The following is a 22,094-nucleotide window of genomic DNA, read 5'->3' as shown; positions in this document are numbered from 1 at the left end:
AGCAGCACAGTTCTACAATTGGTTATTTGGTTCAATTAAATACAGAAGCCTTGGTCCATGGATGAATAGATTTTCTGTTCCTGATTTAGCTCTTCTGGCACTAGGCATTATGTCTTGTTTTGTCCAAGATTCATTTGGCTGGCTACACAAGTTTCGCATGGCTGTATCGCATCTTTTTTCACAGGCTATCAAGACATCAACTATTTTTTGACTTGTGGTTCTTTTTTGGTCACTCTAATTAGACATTAATTTCACCCGATTTGTATAGTACCATCAGTGCTAAAATCTGCTATCGTTACCCTAAACTTAAAAAAACTACTGTAAAACCTTCTGAGAGCAAATATCATCAGAGTTCATGTTTTATTTTCAGGCTTTTAATGTAAAATTCTACTTTCATGTCTCTTTCAAGTCTGCTTGAATGAGCTGTGTATTATCAGTTGCTTTCCCATCTGTCTCAATTTAGTCTCTTTGACAAATTCCAATCTGGCCTGAGGAAAAATCAGAGTACTGAAACCACTCTACATTAGATTATTAGGTATATTTTATTAACAGTGTCTCTTTACTTAAACAAGAAACCTCTACACTCCTTAACTCCCCTGCCAGTAATGTCTTGCGGAGCCCTAGCACTTAAGACTCACATATTCTGAATGGCTTCACACCCCTCTCTTTCCATTCCCTCCCATCTTCTGACTTTTCACCAGGTACAAAAGTGAGGGTTTTCCTCTTTAGCTTTTAACCTTTCATAATCTCGCTGGACATAACCTACATGGTCTGTACAGCACATAAATTCCACATGACTCCTTTCACTTTCAAACTGCCTAATCCTTACCCGCCCTGAAAGTGCACTGAGAATTTCATGGATATTATAGACACACTAATTTTGTCCCTTAGCCTGTCCCAACAGTTTTTACTCTAAATGCGTGTGTTAATTATCCTAACTTAAAAATCTCACAAAACCAAATCCAGAGAGGAAAAACTCCTACGAATGTAGCTTGCATTCTGCCACTACTCTTTGGTCAGGATATTGCAGATTTTATGCCTATAGTTTAATCTCTTATAGTTTTCAAATTCTTATATGGAATGTGTTACAAAAATGGTGAGCCCAGTCATGCTTTGGGTTTCACAAGTCATTTGTTGGATTGAGTTTTTCTTTCTTTGTTTTCATGGGGTTTTTTCCAAACCTTTGTATTCCTTCCCCTCTCCCCCATCCCTGCCCAGTCCTTTTTGCAGGAAATTTAATTATGGAACTGCCTATTCCCAAGTAAATAGAAGGCTGCACTATGCAAACAATAAAGATCTCTGTTTAAAAGTAATTGTTGGCTATGTTTGACAACCCTTAAGGGAATACGAGAGAAAATATAGGCTGCTGCCCAGAATTTCTTGTTTTACTAGAAATTAGTTTGAGGCTAAGGCTTTTGAGTAGTCTTGTGAATCCCAAATCTACCATCTGCAAGCCCATTCCAAGTTAGTGGGGGAAAAAATTCGCCTGTTTCCACATATCAGTTAATTCATCAGAAGTACAATCCTAACAGGTCCTGAACATGCAGAAACCCTGCTGTGCTAGTTGCTCAGCAAATAATAGCACCAACTGCCTGAATAGCCCTGCAGCACCCGCTGCCAGAATTACTGTTAGTCAAGAATTTGTATTGTACTTTTCTTAAACTGGACTTGTCATCCTGTCTGGGAACTGTCCTATTCCACAAGCACCCCAAATGTCACTTGTTTAAAATAAAACAAACCAACCAACCAACCAACAAAACCCACCAAAAACCAAATGCATATCATGAGCATATCAGTTTCTAACTGCATGCAGGGAAGTAATGCATTAAGGATGTGTTAGGTCTAACATGTCACATATATATTTTTAAAAGGTGAAATGACCCTTTTTTGGCTGAGTTGGCATTCACTCCTTGCACACAGCCAGTGAGCTGCTTCATGACATTACTGGGCAACAGAATGCCGGCTGAAGCCACCCTTGTGGCATCGCTTGGTATTATGGCTGTAGTGACATGATCACCATCTCAGTAGTAACCCAAAAGTCGCGGAATTTAAATCATTCTCAAAATTGCTATATATGAATTATTTAGAAAATTAAAGACAAATTATTATTTTTTTATTTCAACTACTAACCAATAAATGTAAAAAAATACCAACAACAAAACAAAAATAAACCCCTTCATCCCCCACATTAAAGCAATAGTTTTTGTAACATTCAGAACAGTGGAAACTATTTACCGTATATTACTATTAGTGGAGAAAAGCAAATTTAATTTAAAATCATTTTTTCAAATTCCCTCAGTGGATGCCAGATAACTCCAGCTTAAACAAATATAAAAACCTCATTTTAAATGGAGAATAAAACAGACAGAGCTCAATTATTGAGATATTAAGGGCAACATTCAATTTGAGATACATTTAAGCATCTTTGCCTCCTGGAGATTTTTACATGACAAGGCTTTAGATAAACATGGTTTTGTAAACAGCAACTATCATATCTGATCACATAACCTCTGGACTGAAGCAGTATGTCAGCAAATACTTCTGATTATTTAAAATATTAAATAACTGTAATTTACTAGGCAGGTCTTCCTCAGAACAATCACAATTTTTTCAAGAATTAATACCCATATACAAAAAGCATTTAGATGATCTGTATACAAATCTCTGAATAAAAAAAAATCACCTCTCTCTGTGATAAAGCCCAATTTAAATACATTCTGGGACATACTAGTAGTGGAGGAGCTGCCTTTCTACGACACTCAGCTTGTCGGGGAAACTGTAGCAGCCAGGGACATATAGGGTAGGAATCACCTCACCTAACTTCAACTATCTAGACATTAGATGCCTAATTTAAGCTAATCATCTGGGTTCCCTCTACAGGTAATGGAGACAAGCATTCCCAGAGGGAGATTCATCCTGCTTGTCTTAGGCATCTCTCTTTTAGATGCTTGTAGATGGATAAAGTCAAGAAAGATCAGCCTCACTGACAGCCTGATAATCTGTCTTTAGCAATGCACAATTTCCAAATTCAATGAAATTAAGCCAGAACTGAGATAATTTCTTTGTTTTGTCATTTAGCCTTTAATTCTCCCTCTGACCCGACTTTTTCTTCAGTGCCTCCCATGAACATCAACTTTCTCTGGCACTTTATTTTTCTTACACTGGACTATGCTTTCGTGGAACGTGGGGAACTGCAACCAACGTCAAAATGTTGCTGCTCTACCAGTTACAAATCCATTTATATGCGTGTGCTCTAAATTGCAGTAATGTTCTGAACAGATAGATACGCTAGGAGTATTGATAGCGATTGTGCTTTCTGGGTCTACTCTACTACTTTCAAATGTGTAAAAATCTGTGGCAACATTAAGGCAGTCAAGGTATATAGATGAATGCTAAAATATATTTACTATTCAAAGAAGATGGCTTAACTCAAACAAGTAAAAATAAGGAAGAAATACCATTAGGGCCCTTACTTTTACATGTGTGAGCGCAGGTCACCACACACGCTTCGAGGCCTCTGTGCTTCAGAACATTGAACAAGTCCTAAAGGTGAAGCCTGGCCTCAACTCTCTTGCATTTAGGGTTTGTGGGTTCTCAGCAATACTAGCATTGCTGCATCGCACCTTTAATCATCAAGCCCTTAGAAACAATAGCCAAGATTTATAAGGAAGCCGGTGTCTGAACTTAGACTCCTAAATTCATAGCTGGGTGCCTAAAGCAACAGCAAGACTGACAAGCACCCTGTGCAGTTGCCCACAGATGCTCACTCCAGTAGTGAGGCACTTAGCATTTGTTATAACACAAAATGGATGTTTATTAATTAAGAGTGTTCCAATGGCTACTCAAAGTGCCTTGGCCGAGTGCTTGCGTGCACTAATTTCAATATGGGGCATGCAGTCTACTCTGCGTCTTACTTTTACAGCATTTCTAGAAAATTAATTTTAATAGTTAAAAAAACCATCTTGAGCTGCATACATGAAAATAACTCCATTTCTACTGAATGACAATCTAATATGAAATAAGAATATTCACCTTTTTTTCTTACTCTGCCCAAATCCAGGCAATAAATTAGGCTTCTCAGCATGACTGTAAAGTGCTGTGAATTGTATAAACAATCATATATGGACACTGAAAAATAACCCTTATGCACATTGCATTATAGTTCCAAAAATATATTTACAGTCTATTACAAAGATTACAAATGGAAGTGTCTATGTAACGGGATTATGCTAGTTAAAAGCTTTTTACAGATTTTCTTCAACAAAGGCAGGGGGGACAAAAAATTAGTATAACCAAACTGATTTTTCTAATGAAACAAATAAATAAAATGACAAATATAACACTGTACAGTGATCTAAAAAGGGGGAGAAAAAAGGAGGGGAAAATGATGCATTTAAGTTTTTGATAACTATCTTTGGTCCTAAATGTGGGAAAACACATTATGTTGCACTGAATATACATGTTTGTTTGTGATGCTCTGCAAGTAAAATAGAAAAATATAGTGCATTTTCAATGTATTCAGAGCTCACTACACATAAATGTGTGTACAAAACAAGACAGTATAAATAAAATTTACAAGTTTTACAAAGGAACATTTACAGGGTTTTTCTTTTGTTTTTATTTTTTTTGTGTGGATGCCCACATTATCAAACAAGACCAATTTATGACTGATCCCTGGGATCTTTCTCTATCAAAATCAATAGAAGCAGCCCAATTCTCTTTGGAAGTACAGCATTTAATTGCTGGGGTAGTTCACAATTTTCAGATTTTTTTTAAAGCATTTCTCTCTGTTTCATATACATTCCTGCAATATCTGTAAAGACACCGTTCATTATTGCTTATGGTAGTTAAATATTTTAATCAAACAAAATTCATATATAAGTAAATGGTGTAAAAAGATATTCCATTGAGCAACTACTCTTGCATCTGTGTTCCTGATGAATGACTGTTGTGTCTGTGTGAGCACGCACACGCATGTTTGTTCAGAGCAGCAAAAGCTTGTAAAAAAATTGAAAATTTTGAACTGCCCCTTGCCTCATGCTCTACAGTTCTCATATAAAATCTATGTCCTTATTCTGACAGCTGGACTGCATACAGCTTAAACTCATATAAAATATACGCCAGCTATTCCTCTCAGATTTGCTAATGCAGAGTATTGAAAAAAAATGTGATGTGCTCAGATTAAATGGTTTAGGTAACACTGGAGAACTGCACCCGTGTTCTGAGACACTCCTACAATCACTTGTCCATTCAATGTAGTGTCTCAGCAGGTTTGCAGTTGTAGATCTACATCTTAGAATATATCTCACTTTAACTCTAGTCCATTAAAATCATCTTGCAAACAATTTGCTAAAAGTGCCTAGAACTACTTAGGGGTCATTATTGCTTTTCTTTTTTCTTTTCTTTTTTTTTTTTTTCCTTCTATTTTCTTTTAAAAGATAGTATATGTGTAACCTTAAAAAATTCTTTAAAAAATATCAGAGCTCTTGGCAACTTGCATTTTCCTGACTCCCTGCCAATTAGCTAGCCATGTCAATACGGTGCTGATTTAACAAAAGTAAATGGCACAAAAGGATACCAAAGTTCGGACAGATATACATCGCTTGGTCATGCTTCTTAAATCTCTAGGAACTCAAATAATCCTTCAGAGGTACCCAGTGTAGTAATGTGTCATAGATTTAGCACTAAAAAGGTCCAAAGATATAAACATCATACTAAAAGAAAGTCTTTATGAAGAATAAACACAAATGATTAAAAAAAGATTCAGAAATCACAGATTTAAGGAAAATATTTTGTTGAATTCAACAATAATATCATGATTTTATCTGACAAATATATTCTTTTTTAAATTTTTATGTACATTTAAAAAGTCTATTAGATAAAAAGGAGGTTAGAGAGCTCAAGGTGTTTGTATGTTTATTCAGGTAGTACTTTGTTTATTGTCACTGCTGTTTTCCTTGCCACCACTGGTGGATCCTAATTCCCTTTTCATAAATTCTGGTGGCACTTAGGAGTTCAAGTCTGTAGGTGCTTCTTGTAGCTCTTCTATTCACTGCAGGAAGGACCCAGGAAATCAAGTGTCTTCTAGCAGCACTTCATATATACTGAAGGCCAGTGCTGTTCTCTCAGTCTGTCACCTCCCTCATAAGGGAGAAATGTCTATCACACTTGGATGCCAGTGCCGTGTAAATGTAGCATTTGTGCTCTCATAGTCTGAATGCTGCTCATGATTTTCTTTTGATGACCAACCAACGTGATCCCTAAACTCATCACATCCCTGGGGAAGATAAATGCGTACATTGTTAATTTTTCAACTTAGACTGCTATTGTATGGTATTCAACTGTGAGTCAAAGCTACGTAGTGGTCTGGGCTACAGGTTTCTAACATTGAAGCTACACTGGAACCTCAGCTCAGTACTGTGAAGATCATATAGGCACTGTTCAACTTCTCAGCGAGGAGTGCAATTACATGGCAAGTGTCATGTAATTACACTGCATATGTCTCCACATCCGAGAATGAGGCCAGTATGTTTTGCACTACAATAATCTTTTATTGTGGCTTTCAAGGATACCCAAAGAAAGAGACACTTCTTTTGTAAAATACTTTGGGTGGCTTTCAGGACAAAGTTATGTATACATACAAGATTTTGGGGATCACATTTTGCTTCCTAAAGAGATGCCTAGAGAAACCCTTTGCATATTGACCCACACCCATCATGCAAATGAAAGAGGAGCAGCTGTTTCAATTCCACTGCTACTAGTGCTACTGACCTAGTAGAATCTTGTGTGCTCTGACAACAGTTCCCAAGCTATAGGCTGAGACCCCTAGTGATACCAGGCAGATAAGAGTAGGGTTGCAAACTTGAGAATATTGTTCAGAAACTTGTTTAGAAAACCACTGCTCTCTGTAAGAGGAATTACATGTGTTTGGCAACCACCAGGACAAGAACGTTGTTTGCAGGGTGCCAAGAAGACCTGTTTAAGATGGCAGTACCAATACAGGCCATGCTTGCCTTCAGAAAATTGTTTTGCTACCATAGACTTTTATCCTAATGCAAAGTCATTTCTTGCAGGGCACAGACAGCCCCCAGCCAATTAGAAGAAACTTCCACATCATCCTAGTACACGTCTGGAAAAAGGTACCAATTAGGTAGCGGAGGCAAAGTAGTTATTTTCCTATACACACGTACTTTGAAATGGGCCACATTCTCCCTCAAATTCTAGCCCCTTGGTGTTATTTCAATTGGTCTCAAAAGCAGGGAAAAAAGTGATGCCACACATAGGTAGCAGGCTATTTGCCCTTTCATGGGATGCTCTAATATAACATCATCAGCTGCTAAACCGGCTGGCTTAACCCCAAGTACCATGTTTGTACTCAGAGTAAAGTTTTGGAGTGGCACATTGTGTATTATTTTTACCTAGAAATTCCCTAAATGCAAGTTAAACATGCCCAGTACTAACTTACTCAATAGTCATCCTGGCAACTGATTCAAGAGAGTTGTAGCCTGCTGCTGTGAAATTATCCTTATATCTTTCCATCTTAATAGCTTGTAACCATTCGCCTACGGAGCAGAAAGTGGTAAAATCGGGAGTGTTCTGGTCCAGAAGAGGGCTAATTGGTCTACGGAGAAGGAAAAAGGAAAGTAAGTTGTTTCCAAAGAGAGTAAAACATCAGGGAGTATTTAGCAAGGTGAGAGTCAAATAAATGTGGGGTATCAAAAATATCAAGAGTAGAAAGTAATAGGCCTTTATACACAGTTTAGATTATTCTGTGAATAGCTCTTGACTACTCTGTAGCTCACAATATGTACTTCCTAAGCTTACTCATGTAAAAGATGAAAGGTCAGAGTGAGTAAAATCAGCCTAATGGACTATTGTTACCAACAGAAAATCAACCTTATTACCTAGCATGACACAGCTGCAACTAAAGTTGCTGAGTAAAATAAAGATGCTATTATTTTAAGCATCTTAGAAAATATAGTAGTAGCTATTCCCATTATTCAGTTGGATGGGACAAAACAAAGACAAGGAAAGAGCAGAGACACGAAGTAAGTTGCTTAAGGTCACACAGCAAATCAGTTAGTAGAAGAACCGGGAGCAGAACGCAGGCCAGTTGATTCCCTAGTGCAGTGATCTAGACAGCAGATCAAAAGATTACCATGACTAAATAATTCGCCTGAAATTTATGAAGAAGCCATTAAAAGCTACACCATGAAATACAATGAGATGCAATCACTGAAAGGAGTTAAAGCCAGAAAATGAAAGGTAAAAATCTAGAGTGTAGCATGTCAAAGTACATTGGCCAAGCATGAGTATTATTAATAACTATTTCTACTGTAGCAGTTCCTAGGGCAAGGGATGCATCATATAAAACTACAATAGATTATGATCCTTGCCCTCCAGACTTCACAGTTTTAAGAAACAAGGAAAACAAAGACTGCTAGTGGTGAGAGTGTGGAAAGAGTGACGAGCGGGCAGTAGTTTACTGAGAAATGTGTTAGTTCTATGATATTTACTTTCTTTAGTTTGGTTATTTTGTCAAGAAAGTCCTTTTTGGCTTTGTTCAGCATGGTAAAAAAGAAGGGCAAATGAGGGAAGGGAAGAACAGCAAACAGAAGGCAGGAGGAACTGAGACACACATGGAGTAAGTGTGAACTGGAACCAGCCATCAAGCAGAACATCCAGAACCCAGCCATGCGCACCATCATAAGAACCACACTAAAGCTTTTCTTACCTGCTACAGGTTCCCAGTGGGGTTTTCAAGCTGTTTGGGTTTCTAATCATTTTGTCCAGAATACCAACTATCTGTTCAAACTTCGGCCTTTCACCGCGTTCCTTCTGCCAACAATCCAGCATCAGCTGGTGCAGTCCTGCTGGGCAATCCATGGGTGCTGGCAAACGATAGCCTTCTTCGATTGCTTTTATAACCTAGTAGCCAACATAGTTAATCATTTTTCATTAAAGGTTATTTAAGGAATACATATTGCTACCCAGTTCAAGAAATAAAAAAAAAAAAAAAGAAAAAAATCAATAAACTAAAATTTGTCATCAGTGTTGCAAAAATATGAGTCTGTTGTTTTGCCACTAGCCTTCATGTTTTCAAAATTTCCCTGACTTTATCTTTGGGCTTATTAAGCATATTGTTCTATATGTGCAGAACAGCTATATTACCTAGTCAAGTGAGCAGTGGGGAACAACAATTAAATTCACCAAGGGAGGAACAGATAGATTGATAAATGGAGTTATTTCAGAAAGCATTATTACTTGCCCCAAGGCTTTTATGAAAGAGTGTGTGGTAGAAGCAACTGACTTGTAAATGGATAGGGATCTGTGCATGCACATATAAAATACAAAAAGCCTGAAGATATTATAAAAGGATCCAAGAAAAATGTTTAGCAGACAGAAATTGTTAGGGAAAAAAGTTGTATTCTATGTCTAGCCATGTTATATTAATGATAAAGTAGCAGAAATGTGCCACGTGAGACAGAAAGACCTGACCGAATGGTATTTTAATATATCACCTAAACAGAAAATTAGATTTAATAAGAGATGCTGCTAGATGATGATACCATCGAAGGAGAGCATAAATGTCTGAACCAAGAATTACACCCACCCACCGACTTCCTTAGCCAAGTCCATTTGGATTTAAGTAAAAAATAAAAATGGGTAAAGTGAAATCACAGGAAACTGCTGTAAACCTTGAGGGCAGGATAAGAAAGCACATCAGGAAGCAAGGTAGATAACAAAGGCTTGTGAAAAAGGGCTAAAACACCATTCATGGGGGATTTCAAGTATACTGACATTGACTGACATAGCGGTATTAGAATTGCTAAAGAAGGGTGCTTGTTCCTGAAGGGTAGTGCATAGGACTGCCTTCTCCCTCGGTTTGCACAGAAAGCAAGATCAGAAGCTGTTCTGGATGTAGCCCTAGGAATCTGGTATGATAAATAAAGTTGGTGAATATCCAGGGTTTAGTGAAAATAATAACCTCAGACAGAAAATATTCCACAGGTTGTGTGAGAAAATGCAAAAGCAGTGGACTGCAAAGTAGACAGAACTGCAAAGAATACAAAATGACCTTCAAAAAGCTGGCTGAAATCCATGATTGTATCAAAACCTTTTGCAGAAAAGAAGTTTTGTGAAAAGAGGAGGCATAGCCCAGTGGTAGGGCACTTACTGCAGGTTTGTGTCACAGAATGTCCTTCTGACCTCAGGGAAGTTGCCTCATCTCCCTGGGCCTCAGCTTTCTATCTGAACATTTAGAATGACAGTACTGTCCTACAACTCAAAAATAACTGAGAAATATTCAATTCCTGCAGTAACATCCACACCTTGAAGAATGACTGCGGTGACCTTTTAGAGACAGTGAAGTTATCTGTCAGACAGGGTGGGGAGAGAGGATTTCTGCAGAAGAACAGGGAAACTGGAAGAACAGTACTATATAGGAAAGAAAACATTAAAAGTAAAATGTAAGATCTTTTAGAGCAGTATTAAGACAAAAAACGAAAGAACAGCTCCTTACACTTAGAAGCAGCAGTGGAATAAAAGTGAAAAATAAGCTACAGTGTGTATACGACAACTGGTGTGCTATGAAAAGTAATGCAGAAATTTCTGACCTTCTAAAAGGTAAAAGGTATTAAACCCTTTGTGCATACTACATATGATTTACTACAAATAAAGCAGTTGCTTACAAGGTCAGAATGCAGAGACAACCAATGAGGAACGAAAAAGTAGGTAACAGCAACAGCAGCACAATCACCAAAATATCTAAGACCCTTAGAACTGGCAAACCATCTAGATAATACTATATCCAAGAGTGTAAGGGATAGTGAAAATATGAATGAAAGGATCACGAACAGGATTTTTCCACGTTCACTAAGATCTGCAGAGAAACTTGAAGAGAGGTTGAAATCAAGATGATATAATTTTTAGAAGGCTTTGGGGATACTGCAGCATCAGGTGCTTTGATGTGTATTCTGAGCAAGAAGGATGAAACTGGGCAATATAAAATAATGAGTTAGCTAGAGACGGATGGAATTGCTGGGAATATCAAAAACATTGAAAAAACATTTTAAAATATTGATAAGTAGTTTCTTTTTTTAAAAAAACAAAAAGTTTATAGAAAACTTGGGCACTTTGAAGGGTACTACAAGTGTTTACTCTGCTAAGAAAGGTGGGGGTGAGGTTCCAAAAATCAGTACTTGGAGATAATGAAATAGATGCAAGAAATTTTTTTTTTTTTAAATAAGCAAAGCTACAAAGAGAACACAGCTGGCGTTCTTACTAATAGAATTGATTTACATTATTTACACTTCCTACAATTTGTTTTTCAAATTCTGCTTTTGCTGCAAAATGAGAAAAAGGGAATACTGTTAAAAGAGTCAAGTATGCTTTCAAGAGTCAAGGCTACCTGAGGATGTAAAGTAGATTAGAAGAGGGCCAGGTCTGTTCACTGTATATACTGGTTGCCAACAAAGAAGTAGTAAATACAGGTAACTGTACAATGTAATGTTATCACTCTGCTTCTGGGTATATAATAATAATACTACAAATTAATAATCATAATAATGCTAATAAATCCAGGAGTACAGCAAAGAAACAATATGTGAGCCGAAGCTCTTGCCCTTCCTTTTCTGAAGAACTAATCTGCACTAGGGTCAGTAACCGAATGAGAGCAAGAGCTAGCAGACACCAGCAGTCTAATAGGTGAATAGGGTCAAGTGCAGCGATTTGAGGGCTACTGTTACCAGCAAGGATTAAGCTGAGGGCAGTCCACTGCTCAGAGAAGTTGGGAGGACTCTGTGTGTCATCTGTGCTCAGCCCTGTCCTGGTTTCGACTGTGACAGAGTTAATTTTCTTCTTAGTAGCTGGTACAGTGCTGTGTTTTGGATTTAGTGTGAGAATAATGTTGATAACACACTGATGTTTTAGTTGTTGCTAAGTAGTGCTTATGCTATGTTAAGGATTTTTCAGTTTCCCGTGCTCTGCCAGCAAGCAGGTGTGCAAGAAGCTGGGAGGGAGCAGAGCCAGGGCAGCTGACCCGAACTAGCCAAAGGGGTATTCCATACCATGGAACATCATGCTTAGTATATAAACAGGGGGGTAGTTGGCTGGGAGGGGCAGATCGCTGCTTGGGCATGGGTCAGTGGGTGGTGAGCAACTGCATCGTGCATCACTTGTCTTTTCTTGGGTCTAATTTCTCTATTTTTTTTGTTATATTCCTTTTCATTACAATTATTATTATATTATTATTAGTTAGTATTATGTTTTATTTTACTTTAGTTATTAAACTGCTCTTATCTCAACCCACGAGTTCTACTTTTTTTTCCCGATCCTCCTCCCCATCCCACTGGGAGTGGGGAGGGGTGAGTGGCTGCGTGGTGCTTAGTTGCTGGCTGGGGTTAAACCACAACAAGCCTGCTATGCCTCTGCGGGGAGCTTGTAGGATGAGTGTTCTTCTGGTGCACCCTAGCTCCATGTCGCTGCTAAAAGCAGGACTTTTGCATAAAAAGACATCACAACACAAATTTATATTCTCCATCAATCTAAGACAATGACTTAAAGGAAGAGGGGCAGAATTAAAGAAATGCCATCTAAAGATCCAAAGTCAGGGAGACATATTTTTTAGGAGCTCTGATCTGGTCTATGACTACACCCACATCCACTTTTAGGCAAAATGATACACTTAAGATATATAAACTGCCTGAGTGTATATGCAAAATTAGGAGAGATACATTTCGCATTTTTTATTCCACTTAAATACTCTCATTGGTAACTGTGAAGGAGAATAAATAACTAAACATAAGACGATTCTAAATTTTTGCATCATAGATTTATCTATGGGATTGGTAGGATGTGTATATGTTTTGGGAGGACACGATTAAGATCACAGCATACAAGAATATTTGAAATTATTTTACCAAGCAATTGATGCATCTTTTAACTATGTGCTATTGAAGATTATTATGTAAGATGCTAAATAGGGGTAAAACTGGAAGAAGTGGTAATTAGCTGTTTTATGAAAAAGGTTCAGTCATGCACTTGCAGTTTTCAATAGAGGGAATACTTTTCAAAATCCAACAAGAAGCATGAAGATACCAAAATGTCTCCCCTATTTAAAAGTTCTTCCTTATTGTTCCCTGAAAGATAGGTAAGGTTTGCCTTTGAGGCATCTTATATTCCTGTCAGACTTCTTTTATGTTTGAATCTAGTACAGAAGGAAGGTGTCAAAAGAAATGAAACTCTACTGGGTGTCTAGGGAATGTAAATATTTCTCTTTCTCTGCCCCAAGGACTTGTTTGCCCATATTTTGACAGTCCATGAAATCTTTGACACTGAGACCTGTCAAATATTAACAACTTTGCACTGTGCCAAACTGACTCATCATTTACACTTTTATCTTTTTTTTCAACTTTGATGTCGATCTTTCAATCAAAAATAAAATAATAATAAAAAAACCACTCAAGCCCCTGACCTGAAGAACTTTAAAGGAGACTCTTTCTGACATCTTTCTCACCTGCATGGCTTTTTCCTGTGTACTTTCTATATTAATAGATACTCTTGTCAGAAATCAAGATTAACACCCATCTGGTCTATTACTGCTGACCTGTTGCTCTGGGTCATATTTTATGCAAACAAGGGTATTGTTAAATCAGCATAATTAACTTGAAAAAGCCAAAGTAGGTCATTAACTGCCACTCAGATTTTTAACAACTTTCTTCAACTGATTAATCATTGCTCTGAGGTCAGAAACCTCAGAATTATTTTTTATTGGAAAAAATTAATTCTTTCTATGCTTAAGTGTAATAAAGGGAAGAGCACATAGCACTATTTTTGATGTTCCAATTTTACTTGATACTCAGGGCAGAAACCTACGACATCCACATGGCAGAAGATTTAGAGATTTAGGTAAAAAGTGAAAGCTCTGTAACTTTTTCGTTTTGTAAGAACCCTACAGTATTTTGATAAATCTTATTTCTAAACCAACATTTTATGCGTGTATAGTGAAACACATATGTATGTGTTTACAATATGTAATTTTTGTTTTTCTAACACACACACACACTCACAGACAAAGTATAACCTACATCTTGATTTGACATGTCCCAGTAAGGCCGTTCTCCATAAGACATTACTTCCCACATAACTATTCCGTAACTCCACACATCGCTGGCTGATGTAAATTTGCGGTACTGGATCGCCTCTGGAGCTGTCCATCTCACTGGAATTTTTCCACCCTATGGAAAAAAAAGAAAAGAAGAAAGTTTTCTTTTTTCTCCACAAAATTTCCATATCATCTTCTGTAGAGGGCATTTATAATTATTTCCATCAACATCAAAAGCAGCACTTATCTACTATAGTTGACCAATTGCAGAATTTGCAAAGGAGTCTAAGGAAGCCTAGGCTGTTAAAACACTTGGACCATAGAAAATTGGATACCTGTCTAAACTAAGTTGGATGCATTTCTATGGAAGTGCTTCTCTCTCCACTGATTTTAAGGGGCTGCTTAGATGTCTGATTTACACTAGTCATTTAACCCCTGGCTGGCTGAAGCTAGGTGAGGGGAATCTCACCCTGTGCATATAAATCCCATGGACTTGTCATATCGCTCCTCTGAAATCTGTCTGACATTTTTAAACCAGGATCCCAGTTAGAGCCCAGCGGCAGGAATGACAGCCGTGAACACCAGTGCGGTTTCCTGGATCCCTGCGCCTGTTGGAGCAGATTCCAGGGGCCCCTCCTTCCCTCAGCATGAGAAAATAGGTACAGCAAGGCCCCACGGGTGCAAAAGTGGAGCTGGCTCAACAAAAGAATAAAGAGCATAGTGTGCCCGATGAATGCTTATTTAAGAAAAGCATCCCACCCAAAAGCAGGGGAAAATACAGGAGTTGAGCTTTGTCACAGTCTAGCCTCAAGCTAGTCAACTTTTCAGTAAGATAAAATCTAGTCTGAAAAACAGTAATAGCCTACAAATATTTTAATTGACTCATAGTAAATGAGATGATTAAAATTTTTATGGGTAAAACTTCCATATTTGTTCAAACAGAAAATCATGATGAAGGGAATAATGAAGATACTGTGCAAAATTTTTAGAACTTTACTAAATAAAAATGTATGTTCTTACAAAAATATCAATCCCTAATTAGAGCCAGATTTCTGCAGAGACTCTTTTCCTTTTGACTGGTTAACATTTCTCAAGCAATTAATGTATTTCTCTTATCTATACTCCCTAGAAGATATGCTTCTTCTTAATAACCACTTCTCAAAACTACTAAAACCCATCGATTTCTCTTACAGTAGTAGTGTAGACGGCCTCTGGATCATCTTCTATAACTCTGGAAAGGCCAAAGTCTGACACTTTACAAACAAGGTTGCTGTTGACAAGAATGTTGCGCGCTGCAAGATCCCTGTGTACGTATCCCATATCGGCCAAATATCTCATTCCAGCAGCAATTCCTCTCAACATTCCCACTAGCTGAATGACTGTAAATTGTCCATCATGTTTCTGGAGGGAAGAAAGGAGCAGCAATTCTTGTTAGTATAGCTGAGAAGAGAAATAAGAATTAGTTTTACAACTTTAGCTTTCTACTTATTTACTACTTCTGTGGCAATTCATCCTGGGGCAAAGAGACTCACTTCAAACACAAGTTTTATATTCTTCAGAGATAAAGCAGTACATCCAGTTAAGAAATGTGTGAGTAGTTAATGTACTAGAAGTAACAAAACTTGCTAATCACTATAAATTTCTGGCTAAGTCATGGAAAGTCTCTTCTAAGAGACGTTACCTGATGCACAGCTCTTTATAGTTTGCCTCTATGTTCTTCATCTCTCAGCATAATTACTTGTATCAAGAAAATAAGAACTATCTCCTTTTGGAATCCTAGCTACTGATAATTTTATTTATAGCGGGGAGTTTATGAAACAAACATAATCCTTCTGTTCTCTATAGAGTATTTATACATCATCTGTCTTGTACACCTGGTAAGGAGTCAGAACTGGCCAGTTCAGAACATACACTCAAAAAATGCTAAATTGTTGTGAACTTGCATTTCTTTTTCCTTTGTTCTTCTCTTAAACACAACCATAGTTCATTTAGGGATTCTTGTATGCTGATTTCCACCATGCTGACACAATAAAATTCTGCTCCCAAAAGGCAGAAGATTGGGCTTCAAGTATCTGTGGTTTTAACTTCAGCTGGTGGCAATAATAAAACCCACTATGTCTATGCCACATTAAATCACTTAAATTCCTAGAATGTTCCCATGTGATCCTGTCTGATCCTCTCATTTCTGATCTGGTTTTGCTGAAATAATGTAAAGAACTGCTAGTATTTGTCAAGCTCCATTTCAGCCTGAAAACCATTTTAATTATATGAATTTCATGCATGTATACATAGATATGCACATATATAAAACCATATTTTTAAAAGTGACAATATATAATATAATATATATGTAACTTAAAATACAGTTTTATATGTTTTCATTTTGGTACTCACCCTAAGAAATGCATCTAAGGCCCCATTCTCCATGTATTCTATTACAATCATGACTGGTTTCCCTGAAAGAAAAAAAGACAGATTATGTTTGAGAAACTGTAACACAAATGGAGTGCCTTTTTTTGATAAAACACATGTTATTCCTTTGAAGGACTGAATCACTGAGACAACGAACATTTCTGAGGCCTCCAGCACTGTTACTGAGCTCTAATAAGTTCTTAAATGTCTGCATGGAACGTGGTCATGATTCACAAAATTAAACCATACAAATCAAAATGTCAGTGTGTTCTCCTAACTCCTGCTGTGTGAACAGGACTCTGGAATAATGACACTTCAGATAATATGAAAGGACGTAAGAAACCTTATCTCTCTGCATGGTCTTTGAGGCTAAATGAAACTAGAAAAATAATACATTTCAAAGTACTTCATCTTTTAATCATGCGTGCATCTTAATTTTTTTCCTCAGGTTGTAGCATAAAGTAAGTATTGTTTTAGTTAGTTACGCATCAGGAGAAAATCCATTAGGAGTATGCAGCCTGTTTATAATTTGAATCTTTGACCATGAATAAGCTAAAGTAATTTCTGCCATTATGTTGTTATCTGACTGACAGATCGAGCCGCTGCTTACCTCTGGTAACGACCCCTTCTAAGTGAACAACGTTGGGGTGGTCAAACTGTCCCATGATGCTTGCTTCACACAGGAAATCTCTTCTTTGCTTTTCAGTGTAGCCAACTTTCAGAGTTTTTATGGCTACTGCAACATCTCTCTTGCCAGGAAGCTTTAGACGTCCACTGCACACTTCACCAAACTCTCCTACAATGAAGTAGATCAATGCTGAATTACTCCGACTATAATATCAATATACTTTTTAGGCCTTGATTCAACTAGTTGCCTAACTGTGTGTTTAAACTGAACATGTGAATGTTCATATTTGAAATGGATTACTTAGGAACACAAAGACAGGCATGTGCTTTAAATGAATTGCTGACTAAGTACCTTACAGAGTAAACACTTCACGTTGAGCCAATCTACAGAACTGTTACTTGAATCTTTTAAAAGACTTGTTAGTAATTTGTCACATTTTTTCAAAAATAGAAAATAAAAATGAAGGGGCTTTCATAAGAAAATACTATTATAGAAACAGTAATACTATTTCTAAGTGAAAATGTCATTCTGTTCTACATGGTTTCCTTGCTATCTTTAGATCCGATGTTTTTTTTCTTTCAAAAGGCAGCTCTTTCAGAGCTGCTTTTAATTTAATATCATTATGGTGTTAAATGAAGCACTACATTATTACCTTCAAGCAGGATAATTTACTTTGCAGATTATGAAATGAAAGGTGTGACTTATAATAATTTTGTTACATTAAACAAACACAAGCAAATGCTGGGAGTTTGTAAAAGTTTCTAAACTAACAGACAATTGGAACTTGAAGAAGCATGTGAAAAAAATGGCCAAACAGCCAGTAAGAATACCAAAAAAAAAGCCTCAACAACCATAATTTGGGAGAGAAGTAATTGGACTCCATTGGTCAGGAAAGAGGATGGAAGCCTGCAAGATATGGAGCTGAATGGTAATACATCTACCTCATTATTATTTGGATTGTGAAAGACTTAAGGATTGTCCCTTACCTCACAGCCATGTCAGCAGAGAGAGAAAGAGAGACCCCCTGTTCTGTAGCCAGGAAGAAAAATCTCTTGGGATATATAGGAGAAAAGGGTAGTAACATATCTTATACTGAATAAAGGGGAACATCTCTTTAAAAAGAGACAGATTCATAGCAAAAATATTTAATAATCTGATACTTTGCAAATTTATCTGGAATATGGGAGATATAGATCCAAGTCCCTCCTCCAAATCAAATCAAGTCTGAAATTTATCTCCTGCATACCTGTGGAGTGCCTTAACATCAAGCTATTGAGTATACACAAGTATGCAGACACACCTACATCCAAGACATGTTTTAGGGTGAGTGCTGAAAAAAATGATTGAATTAGCAAAGACTAACACAGAGAGTTTGATTAGAGAATCCCCTTGGGACATAGACTGAAGTCCTGAGAAACCTGGTGGTATCAGGACTTAAGTGCACATACACACTGGCAAGGTGTCTGGCTGGCAGTGGAGAGAGGTATGCTTGGAAATAAGGGCTGAATGCCTGAAGAGGTAGATGTTGAAGTGTCCTAATGGATGAATTCTGAGAAATCTTGTTTAGGACACCGTCACCATTCCATTACTACTGTTCTCCTGTCACCCCCAACAGCAGAGCTTAGAGAAGGAAAAAAGCAGTACCTGGGCCTCAGCTTCACAGTTCTCCAGCCAGAAGGGTAGAACTTTGACCAGATCTTAATACTTCCAATCAACTTGTTTGGGCAAATCTCCACTCAGCACGGCTCGTTTTATGAATCTCATAGGAGATGACTGTATACAGAATCTAATTCCTCTCCCTCCCATTCTACACTAGCAGAATTAAAGTTAGCTCCACTCAACTCCATATACCTGTGTTAACACCATGCTGTACCTGAGCTAATTGGCCAGACAGAGTACAACCGTTCCTGCGTGCACAGGTGAGGCATCAGCCTCAACCATCCTTGGGCACTGGAGTCGTGGTCTGAATATCTGTCATAGCTACGAATACCATGAGGCATAGCTGTTACATCCATAACAACTAACTGCTCACGCCCTTAGCTTGGCGCCTTAACCTCCCTCCTGCACTTCATTAGCAATACGGATGACTATTAATAAATTTACCACTCACCTCACTCACAGCTCCTAGCCACAAGAACTTACTAAAGGATAACAACTATCTCTAGCAGTACCTTCCAAAATTGTTTTTGTTCCATGCTGAAAACAAGACATGAGTATAAGTGTGTGTGTGTGTATGTGATACTTCAGAGCCAGGTAATTAGGATACTTGGCATGGGAGACACTAAGGCTTAACTCCTTTCCAGCTCTCTGTAATCTGATTTTGATTGATTTCCAAAAGTACATCACTCACACTCAGGCAAACCAGAAACTTGAACTTGTATGTTATGCATTTCAGGCCCGGATGCTAGCCAACAAACTACTTTTATTCCCAAGAAAATAGTATATTCAGCTGAAATGATGCCCAAAAATGATCCAGAAAATATGACAACAAGAGTGGGAATACTGCACAGCCACACAGCCACTAGCTCAGCATGTCAACAAGGAAGAGGCAAAAAAAAGGGATGTGTGGTATGAATAAGGACTCAACATAGTGGACGCCATATTCTGTATCTGACAGGTGGCCGCAGCGGGATGGTAATGAAAACATTGGCAAGGAAAGCACATATCCCTCATGCAAATTGAGCACAAGCATACTCGCACCCTGTTTGTCTGAGGGAGACATGGCACTGCTCAATAGCTGACGTGGCCAGCATTGCTGATGCATATTGAGACTGCTAAGTGGCTTTTCTGGTGCTGTCCCTAGTAGAAATTCTATGTGCTTCTTTGATGTATGAGTTTCAGCTGCTTCTTTGGGTCTTTAACATTCTGTTGTTCCTGGACTGCATTTCATTTCACTCCTATTTGCTATCTACATGAACAGGTTAATGCCATAGCTAAACCCCATACACAATATGCTTTCACCATAGCACTTCTAATTAACTTTCTTCAGAATGACTACTGACACACGTTAGTTTTTTTGCTATCAGTTATACTCATTAAAATCAAGAATAAATTCATCTGCAGTCAACAAAATTAACATTCTGGAATTACTCTGTCATAACAGTGAAAATATGTTTTAAACTGTATTTGCAACTGAAGTGTTCTCAGCATTTTGCTCAAAAGGCATCACCAAAGTCCAACTGAATATCTTTGTGCTCTGAACTGTTGCTATGCTGATAGTATTTTAACTCAAAGCAAAAGATAAAGCTCAGTAATTTTTCTATGCTAATCTTGAATTTAAATCTTGTATATTGTGTATTTATTAGAAGAGATGTTGCCATTCTAGCATCACAAAAATTACTAGTTAGCAAGGGCTGGATTCTTACGCTCTTACTCATCTGAAGGAATAATTTGCTCAAGCAGTGTTGGTAATTTCAACAGTACTACTCCTTGATTAAGACATGATTCAACATGAGTGAGGTTACTTTAAAGAGGCATTGTGAATTCAAAGTGTAAAGATTTTTTTACAGGTAAACCAGCTTATTTTAGAGATATTTCCTCTTCTCTTTTTAAATAATACCACAGTATGTAATTTACAGTGCATGCCAAACTACGGGGTGATTTTCAAAGTATTCTACTAATACTTTTATAAAACAATAGGAAAGCAAAAGAACATTTCCTCCAGGAATCCAAAGTATTTGATACTTTTCTTACCCATGGAAACTTAATTTCACTACATGGAGTAGTGCAATAAAAATGTCACACATCTTATTAATGCAAACAAATGAAACTGCCTTTTTAGAGCATGAACACCATGGCTTAAGTAGGTGGTAGACAGTTCAAGAGGAAGAAAAGCAATGTAATGCTGGTGCAATTACAATCAGTCATGAGAAGTTAAACAATAACTTTTTGTATTCATAAAATATCAAAAAGAAAAATGGTAGAACAAAAAACAGCCTTAGGGAAGATTTTGTTATACAGAAACAAGACCTTCCTAGTCTCTATTTAAGATTTTGTGCTGCAGCCAGTTTTCCTTACTCACATGAACAAAAATTCAGAGGTCAAAAAGCCCTCTTGCAAAAGGAAAGTGAGCAGAATTTGCACTCATGCCTAATGCCTTTACTCTGACAGTAAATAATAGGCAGCAAAACTGCCCGCCTCCCCCCAATTACATTTTTAACAGCAGATACAGAATTGGAAACCCACAAGCTTTCAATGTCAAGCAAGATTCTTCATTTACTTACTTATTTTTTTGTTGTTGGTTTTTTTCCCCGTTTGTTTTTACATTTTAGAAGCGAGTGCAGCTTCATTGCTTTTAACCACTCTGGTAAACGCAAAAAGTTCTTCTATACTTGAGGTATAATTATTTGCCTGTCATTATGATGTATGAGTTTCGATCCCAGCTAAATGGAACAGTTGAATCAGGAAGCCACGGCAGCCTTACCTGCACCAATCACACGCTCAATTTTAATACAAGAGGCATCTAGCTCCTTGGCGAATTGATGGACAGCTCTATTTGGGTCCTCGTAGGTTTCAGGGTCAATGTAGGTTTTGGTGCCTGGAAATTTAACTGTAATGATGTAAGAAAGCATGACTGTGATGAAGCAAAGGCACTTATTGTGCAGTCAGCCCAGGAATTTCATTATGCAGAGTGCTCCTTGGAAGAGTGAACCTGCTTCCACACTGCCTGAGTCAGAGCCACTCTGAGAGGCAACTTTAGTTTTAGGCATCATCTGCAAGCATGCTGACACAAGTACACAATCCCATCTCTAAAAATGACTAACATTAGCATTTGCATTTCCACCTTGAAGTGAAAGGAGTAATAAATATTAAATAGCGCTCAATGGAATAAAATGCAAGGGTTGAACGGGAGCAAAAATAAAGCAGGGGAAGGGGTATAAGAGCAGCAGAGGAGGTGAAACTTTCTTTTCTGTGTAACGACAGCTTATTCTCTTCTCCCAGGTTGTATAA

The 22,094-nt window shown here is 37.6% G+C and overlaps 1 protein-coding gene across 8 annotated transcripts in view; it reads right to left on the bottom strand.

Moving 5' to 3' along the window:
• The window catches only part of EPHA7 (EPH receptor A7), a 164,285-nt gene that overhangs the window by 6,537 nt on the left and 135,654 nt on the right, over positions 1–22,094 (bottom strand). For 4 of the 8 annotated variants that reach the window (XM_050893106.1, XM_050893102.1, XM_050893108.1 and 1 more), the window contains 8 exons: positions 21,568–21,693; positions 17,127–17,312; positions 16,499–16,560; positions 15,296–15,505; positions 14,088–14,237; positions 8,735–8,928; positions 7,466–7,621; positions 5,938–6,277 (listed from right to left, as the gene is read on the bottom strand). In XM_050893106.1, the coding sequence (XP_050749063.1) occupies positions 6,163–6,277; positions 7,466–7,621; positions 8,735–8,928; positions 14,088–14,237; positions 15,296–15,505; positions 16,499–16,560; positions 17,127–17,312; positions 21,568–21,693 (1,199 nt within the window). In that variant the 3' untranslated portion in view covers positions 5,938–6,162. Of the gene's footprint in view, positions 1–5,937; positions 6,278–7,465; positions 7,622–8,734; positions 8,929–14,087; positions 14,238–15,295; positions 15,506–16,498; positions 16,561–17,126; positions 17,313–21,567; positions 21,694–22,094 lie in introns of those variants that run through there. The other 4 variants (XM_050893103.1, XM_050893104.1, XM_050893101.1 and 1 more) reach the window with 3 other exon arrangements.

The sequence above is a fragment of the Gymnogyps californianus genome, chromosome 3 (assembly GCF_018139145.2).
Source record: "Gymnogyps californianus isolate 813 chromosome 3, ASM1813914v2, whole genome shotgun sequence".
Classification (NCBI taxonomy): Eukaryota; Metazoa; Chordata; class Aves; order Accipitriformes; family Cathartidae; genus Gymnogyps; species Gymnogyps californianus.
This window is presented reverse-complemented; position numbering and strand designations above follow the sequence as displayed.